General features: G+C 31.9%; 2 protein-coding genes across 2 annotated transcripts; both read right to left on the reverse strand.

Annotated features, from left to right (window-relative positions):
• Window positions 1-4,980: 4,980 nt before the first annotated feature.
• On the reverse strand, window positions 4,981-6,081 carry LOC107032678 (serine/threonine-protein kinase BLUS1-like). Its single transcript, XM_015234253.1, has one exon. It carries the CDS (start codon window positions 6,079-6,081, stop codon window positions 4,981-4,983), a length of 1,101 nt encoding a protein of 366 aa, XP_015089739.1.
• Window positions 6,082-11,033: 4,952 nt separating this feature from the next.
• LOC107032679 (serine/threonine-protein kinase BLUS1-like) lies at window positions 11,034-12,275 on the reverse strand. The gene has a single exon (XM_015234254.1). The coding sequence runs from the start codon at window positions 12,273-12,275 to the stop codon at window positions 11,034-11,036; it is 1,242 nt and encodes a 413-aa protein (XP_015089740.1).
• Between the last annotated feature and the right edge of the window lie 6,436 nt (window positions 12,276-18,711).

Here is an 18,711-nt window from a genome sequence, read left to right on the forward strand (position 1 = left end):
TAAGATCGAATTCAATGAGTTGATGTGCTCGGTAACTGAACTGCCTTCCTTCATCTTTGTGTTCACCAACTCTCTAATCAGAAAAATTTTGTTTGCTGCAGATGGCTTCTCGTACATGTTAGACAAGGCTTCCAAGATGCCTTTCGCTGTCTTCTCCTTAAGAATGTTGAACGCAACATTCTTGGTCAACGAGAGTCGGATAACTGACATAGCTTTCCGATCCAAAACTGCCCACTCTGCATCAGACAATTTTCCTTGCTTGTCACCCAACACTACGTCCAAATCTTTCTGAACCAGCAAATCTTCAATCTGCATCTTCCACCAACTGAAATCTGTACCATCGAACTTCTCAATTCGGAACTTCCCATCTTCTGCCATCTCAAAGGACTTCGGCAATTCCCTTAACGGCGTCTACAGACAGCGGGCGGCGATTTGGACGATGCTCACGATCTGGACGCTCGCGGCTGGATCTGAGGCTCCTCGACGCGGCGGCCACTGGAACGGCGCGACGGACAGCACACGGACGACGGCTGTTCGCACCCTGCGCGGTTCTCCTAGCCGGCTGCTGCTTGAGGTTACCCACACGGTAACGGCGGCTACTCCTCCCTGCACACAGTTCTTCACACAAGAACCCTAGGTGACAATTTCTCACAGTTTGTGTTACAATGTTGTTGAAACCTCGCTCTGATACCAATTGTTGGGAATTAAACACACAACACACACAAATAATCTAGAGAAAAGAGAAACAGAACACAAACGGGACACACAAGAATTTAACGTGGTTCGGTTTCCCTACTCCACGACTGTAACAGGAGGATTTTTATTTCACTTGTGCTACTGTTTTGAATTACAAATACAAGGATCATATTTATAGGAAAACCAAATAGTTAACCTAGGGTTTCAGTAATGGGTCGGGCCGGCTCACAAGCCTCCACAAAGCCCAACACTTTTCGTTATGGGAATTCGTCGTTTTATTATACATTGCAAATTCAGACATTGATATGATCGAAAAAAGCTTCAATTTTTCGCCTCAGCATTCAACACGAATTGCTTAAACTTTTCGATATCCCTTTGTTTTGTAAAGAATGAGCTTTTCAGAAGCTATTTAGCAGTTGCCTCTTCTTTGGATTCTTCGAAAGACATTTCACAACCATCTTCTCAAACTTCTCCGTAAACACCTTTTGTTTATTTAATCTCCATTCCTTTAGCTTCTCGACGATCAACAACTTTTCGAGTGATATTGGAAGTCTTTTCTTCTTTCTTATCTTTTTAATTGTACGAATCAATTCTTTATGATTCGTCACAGGTAATTCTCCATAAGCTAATTCCAACGCCGTTATTCCCAATAGCCAAATATCAGATTCTGGTCCAATCGCCCCCTCTGGTGCAGCACCCCATATAGCAATTTTCTTCGGATCCAAAAATGGAGGAGAACGCGAATTATCTTCTTCTTCATTAAACTTTTCCTCTACATTGATGTCTTCAAATGCTAATTTGATCGAAATTTTGCCATTAGATCAACAAAAATATCACCAGAATTTAAAGTCTTATGAACCCTTGAATCAATTTTAAGATGAAGCTCGTTTTGTAAACCGATAAGTACTTCTTTAAGAGCTATAGCAATGAATTCCTCTGGCAATTTTTTTATCGGGACGAGTAGAGAGAATGTAACAGAGTGATCCGTGTGACATATAAGGCAACGAAACACATTTGAATTCTCCAGTATTGAAATTATTCTTGATTCCAATTATGTTGATTGTAGTACTATAAACTTTGGATACATTGATACTGTGTTAAAGCTCTTTGCTTTCGTTTACAAATACGATTTTTTGTATTTTCCAGAAGGAGTATGTGCTCTGTTTTTTTGTAGAAAACAGAGCTTTGTAGACATGGCAAGCTCCATTAGAAGCAGAACCAATTTCATTTTTGAGAAGATAAGTATGGTTTTTGTTTGGATCAATTATGGTTTTCCTAACTCTTGCAGGAAAATAATTTCTTGGTTTACATAGAGATAATGAAATTCGCCTTCTCGAATTCACAATCCTAGAAGAAGAACCGATTTTTGTTCTTGGATTCCGAATCATTGAAGTAACGTCGTTGTCGTCATCGGGAAGATGGAATGGTTTTGTGGGATTCTGCATTTTTTGTTTGAGAAAATTGGGATTGGTTTAGTGAGGAAGAAGAAGAAGAAATATTTATAGCTTTGGCCGTTTGGGTTGTTATTCTCCCGCGCTTAATTGCGCCAACAAATAACTAATTTTTAAAAGATTATTAATTTATCGAAAATTATTTCTCTATTTCATAAATCATGAAATAATATTTTGTATCCTGTTACGAATCTAGCTACGATGATGCAGGACCCAATTGATACATTGTCAAATTACGTTTAGGACCTGGATTAAAGGAATGAACATGTGCACTAAAGATGCTTATATGAAGAGGATAAATTATCTCATTAGGGTTATCTATGAGTTGTGTTATTTTCTTTTAATTAGTTATTTTGCAATAATAATATGAAATCTCGCTTTTCTATTTTCCTTATTGTTATTTTGCAATAATAATATGCTTGTAAGTTCTTTTGTGATCACTACAAACCTTAGTTTGTTACATATCCCGCCTATGAGTTAATTTATGAGTTGATATCTCATATGTCACTCAATTTTAAATAGTTCACTTCGAAAGTCACTCGACTATATGTTGTTTACTTGGAAAGTCACCCAATTTTGTTTTATAACTCAAAAGTTACTCAACTATTGATATTTCACTTAGAAAGTTGCTCAATCAATTTAAATAATATTTTTATTAAATCTTGTAAAAATACAACAAATAATTAAGCTATTTTTTAAAAAATAATAATAAGATGCTTATGCTTATTTAAATTATTTTATTGGATTTTGTTGAAATATAGTGTTTGTTTTTACCTAAAAAAATAGTAAAACATTGCTAATGTGCGTTAATTTTTAATTACTTCTTTATCCATTCCAACCTCTTTTTTTTTTGACAATCTTTTAACATACTTAATACTAGTCACAAAATTACTAGATCTGAAAAGTTTTTTTTGGGTCAATTGTTGTACGTTTTTTTCAGAAAATTATAATAAATAATTGGAGTGGATCAATAAGATAATTAAAATAGATATCTTATATCTTTTTTTAAAAAAAATAGTTTAAACAAAAGTTGATGAAGAATTATATAAATTGAAGTGAGACTTTCTAAGTTAAATATCAATAGTTGAGTGATTTTTGTGTTATAAAACAAAGTTGACTGACTTTCTAATTGTACTATTCAAAATTAAGTGACCATTTAAGATATTAACTCGTTAATTTGCAAAACCAATTTTAAAATTTTACTCTCAAACATATACTACTATCCCTAATTTAACTATGGCAAATTACATTGTTTTTGATACCGATGATGATAAGTATTTATTAAAATAAGAGAAAATGCACAAGTACCCTCTCAACCTATGTGCGAAATCTCATAGACACACTTATACTATACTAAGGTCCTATTACCTCCTGAACTTATTTTATAAGTAATTTTCTACCGGATCCGGCTCCTCTCAATTTCTTTTCTCTCCATTTTCCCCAAGTTCCTATTTGGATTAACGACATGTGTCATAGGTTAAAATAAATGGTTAAGATTTATTTCCAAAGTAAATCTCTAACCATGATTCAATTAATAAATACATTATATATTAAGTATTAAAAATTATTATAATATAACTATCTTAGCAATATATTATCTTGTCCATAAATATAGAGAAAAAATTCTCTTTCTAAATTTCTTTTATACGTAAGCTTTTTTAAAAAATTTTCTTTTAAATAATCTTTTTATCTAATTAACTGAATAGAAGTATAAAAACTATAATTAACTATCGTATGTACTGGTATCACCGTATTCATAATCTTATTATGAAATTGAAATTAGTTTGTGAAAGTGGTTTTATTATCTCTAGGTAATTTATTAATCATGGATCAATATGCTTTTAACAAAAGATTACAATAAAGATATTATATAAATGGAAAAAAAAAAGATCCTATGATTTAAAAAAAAGGAAGAAAACCTTTTTGTCTATTTTATGGACAAGATAATATGTTACTAAGATTGTGAGATTATAATAATTTTAATACTTGATATATAATGTATTTATTAACTAAATCATGGTTAGAGGTTAACTTTAAAAAATTAAATCTTAACCAATTAATTTAACCTATGACACGTGTCATTAATCCAAATAGAAACTTGGGGAAAATGGAGAGAAGAGAAATGGAGAGGAGCCAGATTCATTTTCTACCCTTTTTCAACCTACGTGATACTAGCTTAAAAAAAAGTCAACCAGCGGTGGGCCCACAAGATAGTGTCACGTAGGCCGAAAAGTGGTAGAAAATTATTAATAAAATAAGTTCAGGGGGTAATAGGACCAGTGGCGGATCTAGGAATTTAAGGTTGTGGGTGCTCTAAAGTGAAAAAATATAAAAAAATATGTGTTAACAGTGAGATTCGAACCTTGGTACAACAACACTAAAAAAGTCTTAAGTACCCATCCAGGAGCCATTGGGCCAACTAAATCATTTATTCATTGGGTGCTCTATGTTAATTTTGTACAAAAGTCTTAAGTAGAGAGTTATTGATTCGAATTCGGGGTATGGGAGCTCTGAGTCATGTACAAGATATATTGATCATATGTACGTGTAAGTGAGGTCTGGGGAGGGTAAAGTGTAAGAAAGCATAACCGTTAATAAGAAAAAAAAGGAATGTGTTTGATCAAATAGTCTATTATAACTGGAAATCAATCAAACAGCCCAATTTGGTGTTCATAGAACAGATGCATTATCTACAAAAAATGACCAACTTCATACGAACATATAAACGAGAAACAGAAGGAAGAATCAGACGACAAATCCGCACAAATATATAAAACATATGATCCTCAGCTAAGAAAACAGATCATTTCATGCCTTAACCTACATTGATCTTTCACTGATCAATTAACACAAATTGCTTAAACTTTTCAAAATCATTAAAGAATGGAGTATTCAAAAGCTCAAAAGCAGTTGGCCTGTCGTCTGGATTCTCTCTAAGACAAGAAAGAACCATCTCCTCAAACTCCCGCGAAAACACCCTTTTCTTTCGTTTAACTAAATCCATCACTTTCTTCAATTTATTATCCCTCTTGATGATCATCTTTTCAAGTGATTTTGGAAATTTCTTCTTCTCCCTTAACTTGTTAATTATATAATTCAAGTCCGTTCGATTCTTCACAGGTAAATTCCCATACACCAATTCCAGTGCTGTTATTCCCAATAGCCACATATCAGATTTTTCTCCTCTGTTATCCTCATTTTCACTACCAAACACCTCTGGTGCAGCACCCCACATAGAAATATTATTCGGATTCAAATACAAACTACCTTGTTCAAATGGGGATCCGGAGTCATAAACGGATAATTCAAATGCTAAGTTGATCGACACTTCATTAGTATCATCGTTGATGTTAACAAAGATATCTCCGGCATTCAAACTCTTATGAACAGTTGGACGGCAGAAATCATGAATTTCGTCTCGTAGACCAATAAGTACTTGTTTAAGAACAACAGGAATGAGATGCTCTGGCAATTTCTTTTCAGGACGAGTGGAGAGAATAGAACGAAGCGATCCCTCAGACATATAAGGGAAACTAACGCATAACAAATTCGAAGCAAAGAAAGTTTTCTTGCTTCGAATTATTTTGGGACATTCAGGTAGATAAAGGTGAGTTTGAAGTTGATGTTGAATCAATTTGAATTCATTCCGATGGAGTTTCATGTCGATGATCTTCAAAGAGACATAGCCACGAGGAACGGGTCCGTTAGAGCGAGGCTTATTTCTGGAAAACAGAGCTTTGTAAACAGGGCATCTTCCATTAGAAAAAGACCCAATTTTCACGATGAGAAGATAAGTATCTTTTGTGCATTGATTAGTGATGGTTACTCCAGGTCTTGGTTGATTTGAAGAAGAACCATCTTCACCAATAACTGTTTGCTGTTTTGAAGAAGAACCAATTTCCGTTTTGGTACTGAATGGGTTTCTGGAATCCATGTTTTCTTGGACCAGAGAATCACAGTTTCAGAGAAAAATGGAATTTGGTTTGTGAAGAAGACTAAAATGGAAGAAGAAGAAGATGTATTTATAGCTTTGGCCGTTTGGGTTGTTACCCCCCCCCCCCTTCTCCCCTCTTTTTTTTTTTAGAGCAATTATGCTTATGGTTCGGCTTATTGAATATCGATTTGTAAATGTACTAATTCGCTAGTCAAGTTGCGAACCAATAAAATATTTATAGCTTGTATGAGTCCACCACAAGTCAACATACCAGATTCTTTGACATAAACAAGAACTATACAGAACGTAATACTTTAAGTAAAAAATAAAGGATGTTTACGTGAAAATTTCCTTGTTGAAGGATTGTATCATAGGATTTAAGCAACAACTTCACTAATCAATGAGTAAAGATTCAAATTACAAACTCTTACAACCTAGGAATTAAACCCTTGAGCCCTTCATTTTTGTAATAACTCTACTACAAGATTCATCGACAAGCTAAGATTTTGATCATTCATATTCAGACGTCTTAATTTTAATGAAAACAAATGAGGCATAGGACTAGGACTTATAGAGATGTTTCTTCTATTTTCTTAAATACTTCTAGTACAACAATCTCTTTCTTCTCTATATATTTCATAAAAATTATAACTTCACATGTTTCCTTAGATGTGTATTATTGTTGGGAAAACGCGGACAAGCACAAAAATATATATGGTAAAAGTAATGGAAATAAAATGAGAAAATAACGACACTATGTAGTCGCAAATACAATACTCAAAGTGACTACTACACACTCAAAAGGAACAACACTCTTTTGGTTTCCGTCTTACTAAAATATCGCTCACACTCTATTTTTCTGCACACACTATTTTCTTGTATAGTCTATGGAATACCTCACTTTGCTCTCAAAATGGGTTTTCTCTCTAACTTGGTGTATTCTACAAATGAGCAAGAATGCTCTATTTATAGAAGGATAAAACCATGTCTATGTCACTAATGACATATGTAAACATAGCAAAGTCAAGAATGGTTGCAAATCTTACCAATTTGCCAACTACCAAATCTTTTATTTTCAACTCCAATTACTATTCCTTTTTAACAATTGCTTGTACCAATTGAATAGCTAAAGTTGACTAAAAAATGGGATGGATTCAACAATTATATCTATGATGACATGTAATTAAAAGGTATTTAATATGTGTTCTTTTGAATTATAAAAGTGTTTTATAAGAGCAAATCTTATTTAACATAGCGCAACAAAATATGTGAACAACTTTAAGTGATTGCTAATGACTTACACCATCGAAGAAAGTTGTCCAAACGAGAAATATGGGATTTGGAGATTTGTGTGCGCTCCTAGCGTCCGGAGTTGCCTCACTCTCCCTGTGTTTTAAACTAGAACTAGTCTTTATTATGGTTTATCTTCCGGAAAAACTAGGTTGTTTTTGTATTGATTTGAATCTCTCTCTTTTTTTCCCTTTGCTTCTTATTATTATAGTTTATCTTCCGAAATTCTTTTCTTCTGCGCAATAGTATGTTGCTTCTAGTTTCAGAGTATGAGTTTCGCTTACCTATTGGTGGGATGTAGTAGGTGTTATCACAACCTGGATTTTTTGGTTGTGACAATCATACTCTAGGGCAGTGGTGGACCCAAGATTTTTCTTTGAGGATTCGAAAAATAAAAATATAAACGAATAATAAACCTTTAAAATGAGACCCATGAATTCTTTTGGGTTTAAAACCACGAGATCCTTGACTTCTTTTGGGTTTATAACCACATTTTTAGCACTCTTTTTTTAATAAACAAAACTAAAGAAAAAAATTGAAAACCAGAGCTGAAACTAAAAGAAAAACTAAAATTAAAAAGGAAAAAAAAATAAAACGCTACTACAATGATTCGAACTGGTACACAAAGCTAAATTCCAAGGAGACTTGCCACTGCACTATCAATTTCTCATTGTCTTAAAGGGGGTTAAACATATTTATATCTATAGAAATACATAAAATTTATCTTTTATATATCATGTAATTTTTTATGGAGGGGGTTCGGGTGAACCCCCGATCCCAGGTGGGTTCGCCCCTGGTCTAGGGTGTACTTGATATAGAGATAAATGTAATTTTACCAAATCAGCATTATCAAATATAAGTTATTTAAACATTAAAAAATAAATAGTATTTGAAAGTAAGAATAAAAAAGATACAACATGATAAGCTATTTATTAATTTTATAAACCGAATAAATATTAGATATTCCAAAATAAAACAATGGACAACTAAAATATTAAACCAATTGAGTAAATTTTACTTATAGAAATAACATTTCAAATTTCCAAAAAAGTTTTGTTCCCTCAAAAGAGAAAGAGAGTGTTTTTGGCCTCTAAAATCCAAATTTAAAATTCTACTATTCATTACAATTTTCAACTTAAAATATATGTAGTTCGAGATGGAGAAATATCTTAAAAGTAGAATGACTTTTTTATATTAGGGAAAAGAGTCTGATATACCCCTCAACTTTGTCATTTGGAGCTGATATACCCCTCGTTATAAAAGTGGTTCATATATGCCCTTATCGTTATACAAACGGCTCACATATACCCCTGCCGTTATAAAATGGCTCACATATACCCTTCATTTAACGGAAGTTAAAAAATTAGTTTTAAATTTTTATTTATTACTTCTAATTTTTTTAAAAANGTATATATGATTCTTCTATCAAAGTTTAAGATATATTTTAATTTTTTTCATACATAAATTATTTTTTGACTTCTTTTATTATAATTATTTGAGTTTCTTATTCTTATTTTGTTTTTTTCTTTCATTCCTTAGTTTAAGAAAAAAAATTAAACTATTTTTTGTGTGTGTATTATAATTTAATTTCGTATTCGAAGAAAAAATTTAGTCATCTACAATAAGTTTTACAAGAATATTAGTGAAACATAAATAAATTTGATTATCAAAATAATAATTATAAATTAGTCATTGAAACAAAAAAAAGTCAAAAAAAAATATTTGACGAGGATTAAATTTACTCATATGGGATTATATTTTTTAGAAAAAAATAATAAAAATTTAGATTAAAATTATTTTTTTCCATTTCCGTTAGAGGAAAAGGGTATATGTGAGCCATTTGTTTATAAGTAGGGGTATATAGGAGCCACTTTTATAACGAGGAGTATATCAACTCTAAATGACAAAGTTGAGGGGTATATCAGACCCTTTTCCCTTTATATTATTCGGCGAGTGACGTCTGTGAAGGGTAAAGTGTAACAAAACAATGAAGAAATCAATGAACAGCCAAAATCGAACATACAAATGAAGAATGAGATGAGAAATCCAGCAGAAGTTCCATTTCATGTACTACACAATGGAGTATTATACATCAAGAAATTGCTTAAACCTTTCAATAGGACTAAAGAATGGAGTTTGAAGATCATCTTTTCGAGTGATTTTGGAAATAGCTCAGGCATTCAAACTCTTATGAAGCGTTGGAGTGCATAAAACATGAACTTCGTATGTAGACCAACAACTACTTGTTTAACGACAACAAGAATGAAATTCTCTGGAATTTTCTTTTCGGGACGAGTGGAGAGAATAAAACGAACTGATCCCTCAGACATACACGGCAAAGGAAGGCATAATGAATTCGAAGCAATGAAAGTTTTCATGCATCGAATTACGTTGGGATTCTGAGGTTGAAAAATGCTATATTGTTGATTGATTATCACATAGCCACGAGGGAAGGGTCTGCCAGTGCCATACAAGAAATGTATTTATAGCATTGGCCGTTTGGGTTGTTATTTCCGTGCCCTTATTTTATTTATTGCTTCAGTAATACTTAGTAAAGAATAAAGGATGTTTACGTGGAAACGTCTTTATTCAAGGAATGAAAAACCACGACTGTTTCGGCAACAACTTCACTAATTGCCACCTAGGAATTGAACCCTTAATCCCTTCCCTCTATTTCAATATCGATCAAAGCAATGACTCCGTTGGCCACTCTATTAACCAACTCTAGTCAACATAGATATCACTCAAAACTCGACAAACCTAACTCTAGCTATGAACTCAACTTGATAATGATTACAACTGAAATGATCAATAATTATTTGTAGTTTAGGAATATATCTTACACTATAAGAACACAAGACACTAACCTTACATAACAACTAAAGACTACACTTGATCACTCGATCAGGCCGCTTAATGCTTCCTTGAGAGAAAATGGCTTTTGCTTTTTCTTGATTGCAAAATAAGCTAGTGCAACTCCATTGACTGAGGACTCTTGCACCTCTTTTGCCTTGCTCACCAATCACTATAGTTGTCCTCTGTAGTCTGTCTTGAATGTCTGCCACTCTTTTCCCTCTATCAAAACTCATAGTTTGTTAACTCATCAAAACTTCACAATATAACATTTTCCTTTTTTTGATGATGACAAACTATATCAAACGTATACCTCTGTGAACTATACTATTGGTTCACGAATTCCCCTTATTAGTATGACCATATCCGGACTAACTAACCTGCATCAACAGAAATCGTCCCCGTTTTGACATCACAACAGAAGTCTTCCACCACCAACAACAAATCCCACTAAGTCACGTCTACCGAGTGTAAGAAGACAATGAAGGAACTCTTAATAAGAAAAGCAAGTGTAAGACATAACCAGACCACTGCCTATTACTGGAAATCTGTTTTGCCCCGTCTGCTGTCAAGAAATCAATCAACAGCGCAATTTGGAGAACCAGAATTCATTTGCTATTCCTAAATAGATGCGTCCTACTTTTCATCCAAATAAAGAAACAGAAGACAAATTCACAGAAGTTACATTTCATGTATATAAACCATATGACCCTCAACTAAGAAAACAGATCATATCATGCCTAAAATGAAAGTAGTACACATTATAACATCATAATCCATGAATCTGCTATTACTAATACATTGATCTCTCACTGCTCACTCAACACAAATTGCTTAAACCTTTCAATATCACTAAAGAATGGAGTTCTCAAAAGCTCATCAGCAGTTGGTCTGTCGTCTGGATCCTCTCTAAGACAAGAAAGAACCATCTCCTCAAACTCATGCGAGAACACCCTTTTCTTTCGTTTAGCAAAATCCATCACTTTCTTGAGTTTCTTATCCCTCTTAATGATCATCTTTTCAAGTGATTTTGGAAATTTCTTCTTCTCCCTTAACTTGTTGATTATATAATTCAAGTCTGTACGATTCATCACAGGTAAAGTCCCATACACCAATTCCAGTGCTGTTATTCCCAATAGCCATATATCAGATTTTGCTCCTCTGTTATCCTCATTTTCACTCTCAAACACCTCTGGTGCAGCACCCCATATAGAAATACTTTTCGTATTCAAAAACAAACTAGCTTCTTGGGGTTCTAAATCATAAGTAGAAATTTCAAATGCTAACTTGATCGACATTTCTTTAGTATAATTGTGGATGTCAATAAAGATATCTCCGGCACTCAAACTCTTATGAAGCATTGGAGTGTAGAAAATATGAAGTTCGTCTCGTAGACCAACAAGTACTTCTCTAAGAACAACAGGAATGAAATTCTCTGGCAATTTCTTTTCGGGACGAGTGGAGAGAATGGAACGAAGCGATCCCTCAGACATATAAGGCAAAACAATGCAAAACAAATTGGCAGCTATGAAAGTTTTCTTGCATCGAATTATGTTGGGATTCTGACGATAAGTAACGCGTGGATGACTTTGACTGAGAACCAAGTGGAGTTCATGCTCATGGAGATTCATATTGACGATCTTTAAAGTGACATAGCCATAAGGGATGGATTTACCAACGTCAATCAAATATTTGAAAAACTTAGCTTTGTAAACAGGGCAATGTCCATTAGAAAAAGACCCAATTTGCAAGTTGAGAATATAAGTATCATTGTTGTCTGGATCAGTGATGGTTTGTCCAATTCTTGGTTGATTTTCCAAATCCAATGAACCAGTTTCTGCAACTCTGCTTCTTGAAGAACCAATTTCGAAATCTTGTGGTTGTTTTGAAGAAGAAACAATTTCCATTTTAGGACTGAATGGGCTTCTGGAATTCATCTTTTCTTGGAGCCCAAGTTCAGAAAAAGTGGAATTTGGGATGTAAGGAGAAGAAGAACAAGAAGAAGAAGAACCAATTCCTGTTGGTTCTTCTGGAGAACAACCAATTTCCATTTTGGGACTGAATGGGTTTCTCGAACTCATCTTTTCTTGGAGCAGAGAATCACAGTTTCAGAAAAAAAAATGGAGTTTGGTTTGTGAAGAAGACGAAGATGTATTTATAGCTTTGGCCATTTGGCATTCAACATTTGTATAAATGGAATTTTCACAAATAATCGTTATAATAAAATTAATTGTATTTTATAGTTATAGTTTGTATATCTACAGTTGTAATTATAGTTTAAATTGATTCATTTGTATAATTCACATGATTCGTATGATTTATAAGTAAATTTGTACAATTCGCTAGTACATTTGTATAATTGAACTATTTCAATATACACTCAAAATGACGAATTTAAATAAACACAAAATCTGAACTTTAAGCAATTATATAATTCATATTATAAATATTACATTACAAATTATATTATACAAATTTCGAATTATACAAACTCGAAACTTCAGCCCACGTGATTATCACTGAATGTTTATCGTGAATGGTTAATTAATTAAAACTATTGCTATAATAACTAATTAACTAGTTTATATTTGCTTAACCATATATTTTCCCCTATTTTATTCTCTTGCAACTTTCGGACTGTCATTTTTTGTTTATTATAATTTTTTGTTGTATTTATTGTTAATTTGTTATAAATAATTGTATAATATTATTATGCTTATATATAATAATATAGTTTTTTTAATTGTTTAAAATGTATTTTTGTTTACCAATATAATTTTGAGTTTTAACATCAATAATGCAGTAGATGGAATAGCAGAGAGAAAAAGGGGGAAGAAATAGTTCTCAAAAGCCTTATTTCACATTTTCCTATCACCCCTTATAGAAGTGATAGAGTAACAAAAGTGTACTTTTTTTCCTTAAAATTAGGGTCATTTGGTACAAATATTAATAATATAAAAATTGATATTACATTTAGTGTAGGAATTAGTAATACATGATAATTTTTATCAAGTATTTGGTTTATTAATTCCCATCTCATCTTGTGTTTGTATTAAAACTTTATAATAATAATAAAAAATTCTTTCCAACTATACCCTTAAATTATTATGTAATTGTGTTAAGGTATATAATTGTCAGATGATGTTATTTTTTATGTCTTCTAACTAGCTATGAGAAGAACAATTTTGTTTTCATGTTTGCCTTTTTTTTTCCACTTAATTTATTTGAGGATAAATAATTGTCAACTTAGTAAATTGATCACTTACGAAATGTCAATTTTCAATTTAAAAATGATAAACTATCAACTTTCAAAATTGAAAAGACAGTAAACAATAGCAAAATTGAATAAACCATCTACATTTACACATAAAAGTTGCAGTTGTAGTTTTAATACATATGTATGCAATTTTTTCAAAATTGTTCAAAATACAAATTATTATAAAACCACACAAATGTATATATAAACGAATTATACATTCAATTAAGATCACAAACTCCATGTGATGATATATTGCCTTTTTAATTAGTTAATATTAAGCAACTCACATTTCAAATATTGTATTAATTTATATTGGATTTATTTAGTAACGAACAACTTTCTCTAAATAATTTGTAAGTTAATTTATTTAAATAAATTTACTAGTACAAATATAAAAATAAAATCAAGAAATAATCGAAACAATTAAAATAATTTAAGGGATATTTTCGTCTTAACATAGACTTATCTCATGGTATTATATCCCATAATATATAAACTATTTATTTTAATACGGCCTACCAAACGACCCTTAATTATTTTAGTTAACCCAAAATAGGTCTAGATGTAGTAGGCTAGTAGCTGCAATGATTTAGTAGCACACACAATTATCATTTACAGTAATGAAGTTTTTATTTTGCTTATTTATTTGACATGCATCACAAATAGGGTCACGATTTTAACCCATATTAATGAAATGAGTCAATTTTATTCATATTTAATGACATGAATCACTCATATCAATTTTAATTGGATAAATATGGGCTTCAAGTTATTTAAGAGCTCCTAACAAATATGATCAAAATGGGTAAAATATGAATATTCATATAGACCCATAATAGATCACTCACTTTTCATTTTTACTCAAAGTTCTAAATTATGCTAAAAATAAAAATTCAACTATTAATTTTTAATTTTCAAAAATATTAATTTATTTTTCAAAAAAAATTGGAGGGTGGATGGGGCTGAGAGGGGGAAGGGGGCAGAGGTGGATTCTTTTTTTGAAAAACAAAAATAAGTCGAGTAGGTTGGGTTGAGGGTGTGGGGGCGTTCGAGGGAGGGGGTGGCGGAGGAGTAAATTTTTATTAGTTGGAAAAACATAATTATTGTTATAAACAATTTGTATTATAGTGAATATCTAATTATGTGGAGTCCTTTTAAGATATGGTTAGGAATTCTACTTTGGGACCAAGTTAGGTTTTCCCTATAAATAAAGGTGTTCCTTCATTGTAAATAAGATTTGTGAAAGATCCATGAATCTTGAATATACTTCAAGATGAATAAAAAGTTTTTTCTCTTCTCCCTACTTTGTTCTTCTTAATTAATATAGTTTCATAACACGTTATCAGCACGATTGTTCTATTCTTAAAAAAATATGATAGAAGACGGGAAAAGGGCAAAAGAGATCTTGCATAAGTTATGCAATAAGGTTGCAACAAGGTTCTTATATCTTCAAGGTATGATTTATCTTTAAGTTATAATTATTTATGTGACAGATCTGGAGTTACCATCTGGAGTAAGTAATTAAAGAGACTTGTCGATTTTTTATACGTTTAATTTTAACCGATTGAGAAGAGAATTCCTTTATTTATTTTAATAATTAAATAAACACAATTTAGTGAAAAAGGTATGTTTTCAACTTTTGTATGAGGTATGTGATCTATTAAGTTATATCTATTAACTACTAGTTTTAATTATAATAAATCCATAATCTCAATTTTGTGTGTAATTATAATATACGATCATAATAATGATCATCAAAAGTGATAAAATTACAATTATTTTCAAGGCTTGAGGTTGAGCCTCATTGTGGGTAAGACGATGAATTTAAGTTTTATCGCACCAAAAGAATAAGACGATGGATTTACATCCAATCGCACCAAGAGGGTAGATGAATTTAAGCTTTATCGCACCAAAAGAAAAAGACGATGGATTTACATCCAATCGCACCAAGAGGGTAAGACATTGGGTTAAAGTCCTGGCGCACCACGATGAGAAGATATTGGGTTCAAGTACCATCGAGTTATGGCCTAAGACACTTTTATATGAATAAGACATTGGTTTTGAGTCTTAATGGACCATATTGATAATATAATAATGACTAAAGAAAAACTAATGTGTTTTTGATGAGAAGTCATGAAATTTACTGAATTTGCTCCATTACTTAAAGTGAATGTGGTAGTAGTGGAAAATATGTCTGAAAGATGACAAGTGATTAAATAATGCACATAAATATGAAATGAGGTACTAAAACTATTATAATTTGGGCAATAATGCACATAAATATGGAATGACGTACTAAAGCTATCATAATTTGATACGCTTACATGTTTGTGTTCCATTCATGAAGAATGAGAACTTTTGATAAATGCTAAAAATAAAGATCCATTCTCCAAAGGGAATGAGGTGTAAGCTACCATAGCATGAAAAAGATTGCGGCCTTTGGTCAATGATGTGGTATCACCAAGAATGTCTGTAAGAAGACATCTATTATAGAAAAAGTTAATACTTTATCTTCAGGCTTGTATTGGACAAGAATTAGTGCAATCGAGGCACATTCTATGGTAAATAAGAAGTTTACTAATTTCAATACTTTCTTAATTTGACATGATTGTCTGGGACATCATTAGTCTGTAATGTTTAGACGAATCATGGAAAATTAAAATGGACATCCATGGAAGAACCTTAAAAATTCTTTCAAATGGCGATTTTCTTGTACGTCATGTTATCATGACAAGTTAATTATGAAATCATCATAAACGAAGGTTGAGATTGAATCCCCTGCATTCGAGGGACGTATACAGATATTTTCGGACCTATTCATCCACCTAGTGGATTGTTTAGCTACTTAATGGTCCAAATATATGTTTTTTCTAGATGGTCTCATGTGTGCATATTGTTATCTCACAACTTGATGTTTGCAAAAGTATTGACATAAATAATATTAGTCTATTCAGTGATGGAATCACGACTCACCTCTACAAGATGTAGAATAATTGAGAAAAAAAATTAAATCTAAAATTTACTCCCAGAGTATTAAAGTTGAATTTTTCTTATATAATAGTAATAAATTGAGAATTTACTAAAGCGAAAAGCCACATGGCATAGTAAACTTGGAGTTTACGAGTACTAAAAATTTATTGTTGGCATAAACAATCTTGTCATCCCAAAGATGTGCATACTAAGTAATCAACATACATAAAAAACTACAATATTCTTTAAGAATTCTGTTAATTTGTTGCTTGTGCTCATGACAAGTTGATTGAATCAACTAATGTTGAGACTAAATCCCTAAATTCTGAAAAGTATTAAAGGTGAATATGGGCACATTCACTTATCATGTGATATGATAAAGAGATGCATCTATAAGTTAATAACCTGTGTGTTTGTTGTCAACCTGTAGTTTGACATTCGCATAATTGTTTGTGCAAGAGTAATTGAGTTAAGAGCACAACTTTCAGATTATGTAATCAAGATAATTTATCTTGATAATATTGACAAATATTCAAGCTGGTGTGACATCAAATGTCTCAGAAAGATGGTGAAATCATTACTTATGAAAATAAAGCTACACGTGTTGATATGAAACATGATACCGCATACAAAAGCAATTGTACGCATCAGACCAATAAATTATAATCAGATTTTCTTTCAATTGATTTATGGTCATAGACCAAATATTTTTTATCTGATTATTTTGGTATGTAGTATATAATCAATGAATATATAATGACGCACAAAGATAGATTCTCCAAAAGATTGAGATATATGTTAGTTTGTCTAACATAAGGGGGAGACTAAAAGCAACACAAGAGATGTAAATACTCTTATTGAATGTCCCTTCAGGATAGAGTCTACGACATGCTTAAAGCATGATAGACTGATCAGTTCTAATAAAATAATCCTTTAAAAAGGGAGGAGGATCAAAGAATCAAAATTATCATACTAAGGAGACGATGTGCTCTTGGAGAGCCTACGACAACACTTTATAGAACCTCATGAGAGGAGTACCAACCTAGAAATAATAAAGTGATGAGATCTCAATAAGTTATGTCGTATTGTGAATCAATGCAAAATGATATATCGTTGACGATATTTTTGATACAATAGCACAATATTGTAAAAGATTATGAGGATATAAAATTCTACATCTATTAAAGCATGCTGGTGTAGAAATAGTTATCAAGTGAAAAGTAGAATGGTGCATCTTGGTAAGCGTAAAGCTTATTTGACTTGCAATCTAGGCACTAGAAGATGTCATACATCTAATATTGAATTGTTGTCACTTGACAAAATTGATATGAAAATATCCAATGGGTTCAAAATCGAAAGCATATACAAGTTTTTGGAATACTTATTTATTATCCTCATAAGGATTAAATTGATTCAAAATGCATAGAGCATATACATATTATGCAAGTTGATGACTAGAATTGAAACTCTTAAAGAGTTTTCAAAAGGCAATAGATTATTTGCTTAAAGAAGTTGAAGTAAGGAACTTGCAGAAATCTTTGACCCTGAAGGGGAGATTTATAAAAGGAGATAGAAGGAAGCATATTTCGTCAAAGTTTTTCTACACTCATGAGCTCCCAAGAATGGTGATTTCAACATGTAAGAGGTATGTTTAAGTAATACTATAGTTGATTTATTCACCATGTCCTTACCAACTATAACATTCAAGAAGATGAGCACAAGTTTGAAAAATGAAGATTTTAGCTCTGAATTGATGTTGTCATTAGGGGGAGTTAATACACGATGTACTCTTTTTTCCTCACAAGGTTTTGTCCCATTGGATTTCCTTGTAAGATTTTTAATAAGGCATCCATAATGCGTATTTATTAGATATGTGTACTCTTTTTCCTTCACTACATTTTTTCCCACTGGTTTTATCTTGTAAGGTTTTAACTAGACACATAATCTACCAACATTCAAGGGGGAGTGTTATAAACAATTTGTATTATAGTGAATGTCTAATTATGTGGAGTCCTTTTAGGATATGGTTAGGAATCCTACTTGGGGACCAAGTTAGGTTTCCCCTATAAATAAAGGGTTTTTCTTCATTGTAAATAAGATTTGTGAAAGATCCATGAATCTTGAATATACTTCAAGATGAATAAGAAGTTTTTTCTCTTCTCCCTACTTTATTCTTTTTAATTAATATAGTTTCACAACAATTATTTTTTTAAAAAAAATTAGAGGTAGGTTGGGTGGAAGGTTGGGGGGTTGGGGTT

The sequence above is a fragment of the Solanum pennellii genome, chromosome 10, assembly GCF_001406875.1.
Source record: "Solanum pennellii chromosome 10, SPENNV200".
Classification (NCBI taxonomy): Eukaryota; Viridiplantae; Streptophyta; class Magnoliopsida; order Solanales; family Solanaceae; genus Solanum; species Solanum pennellii.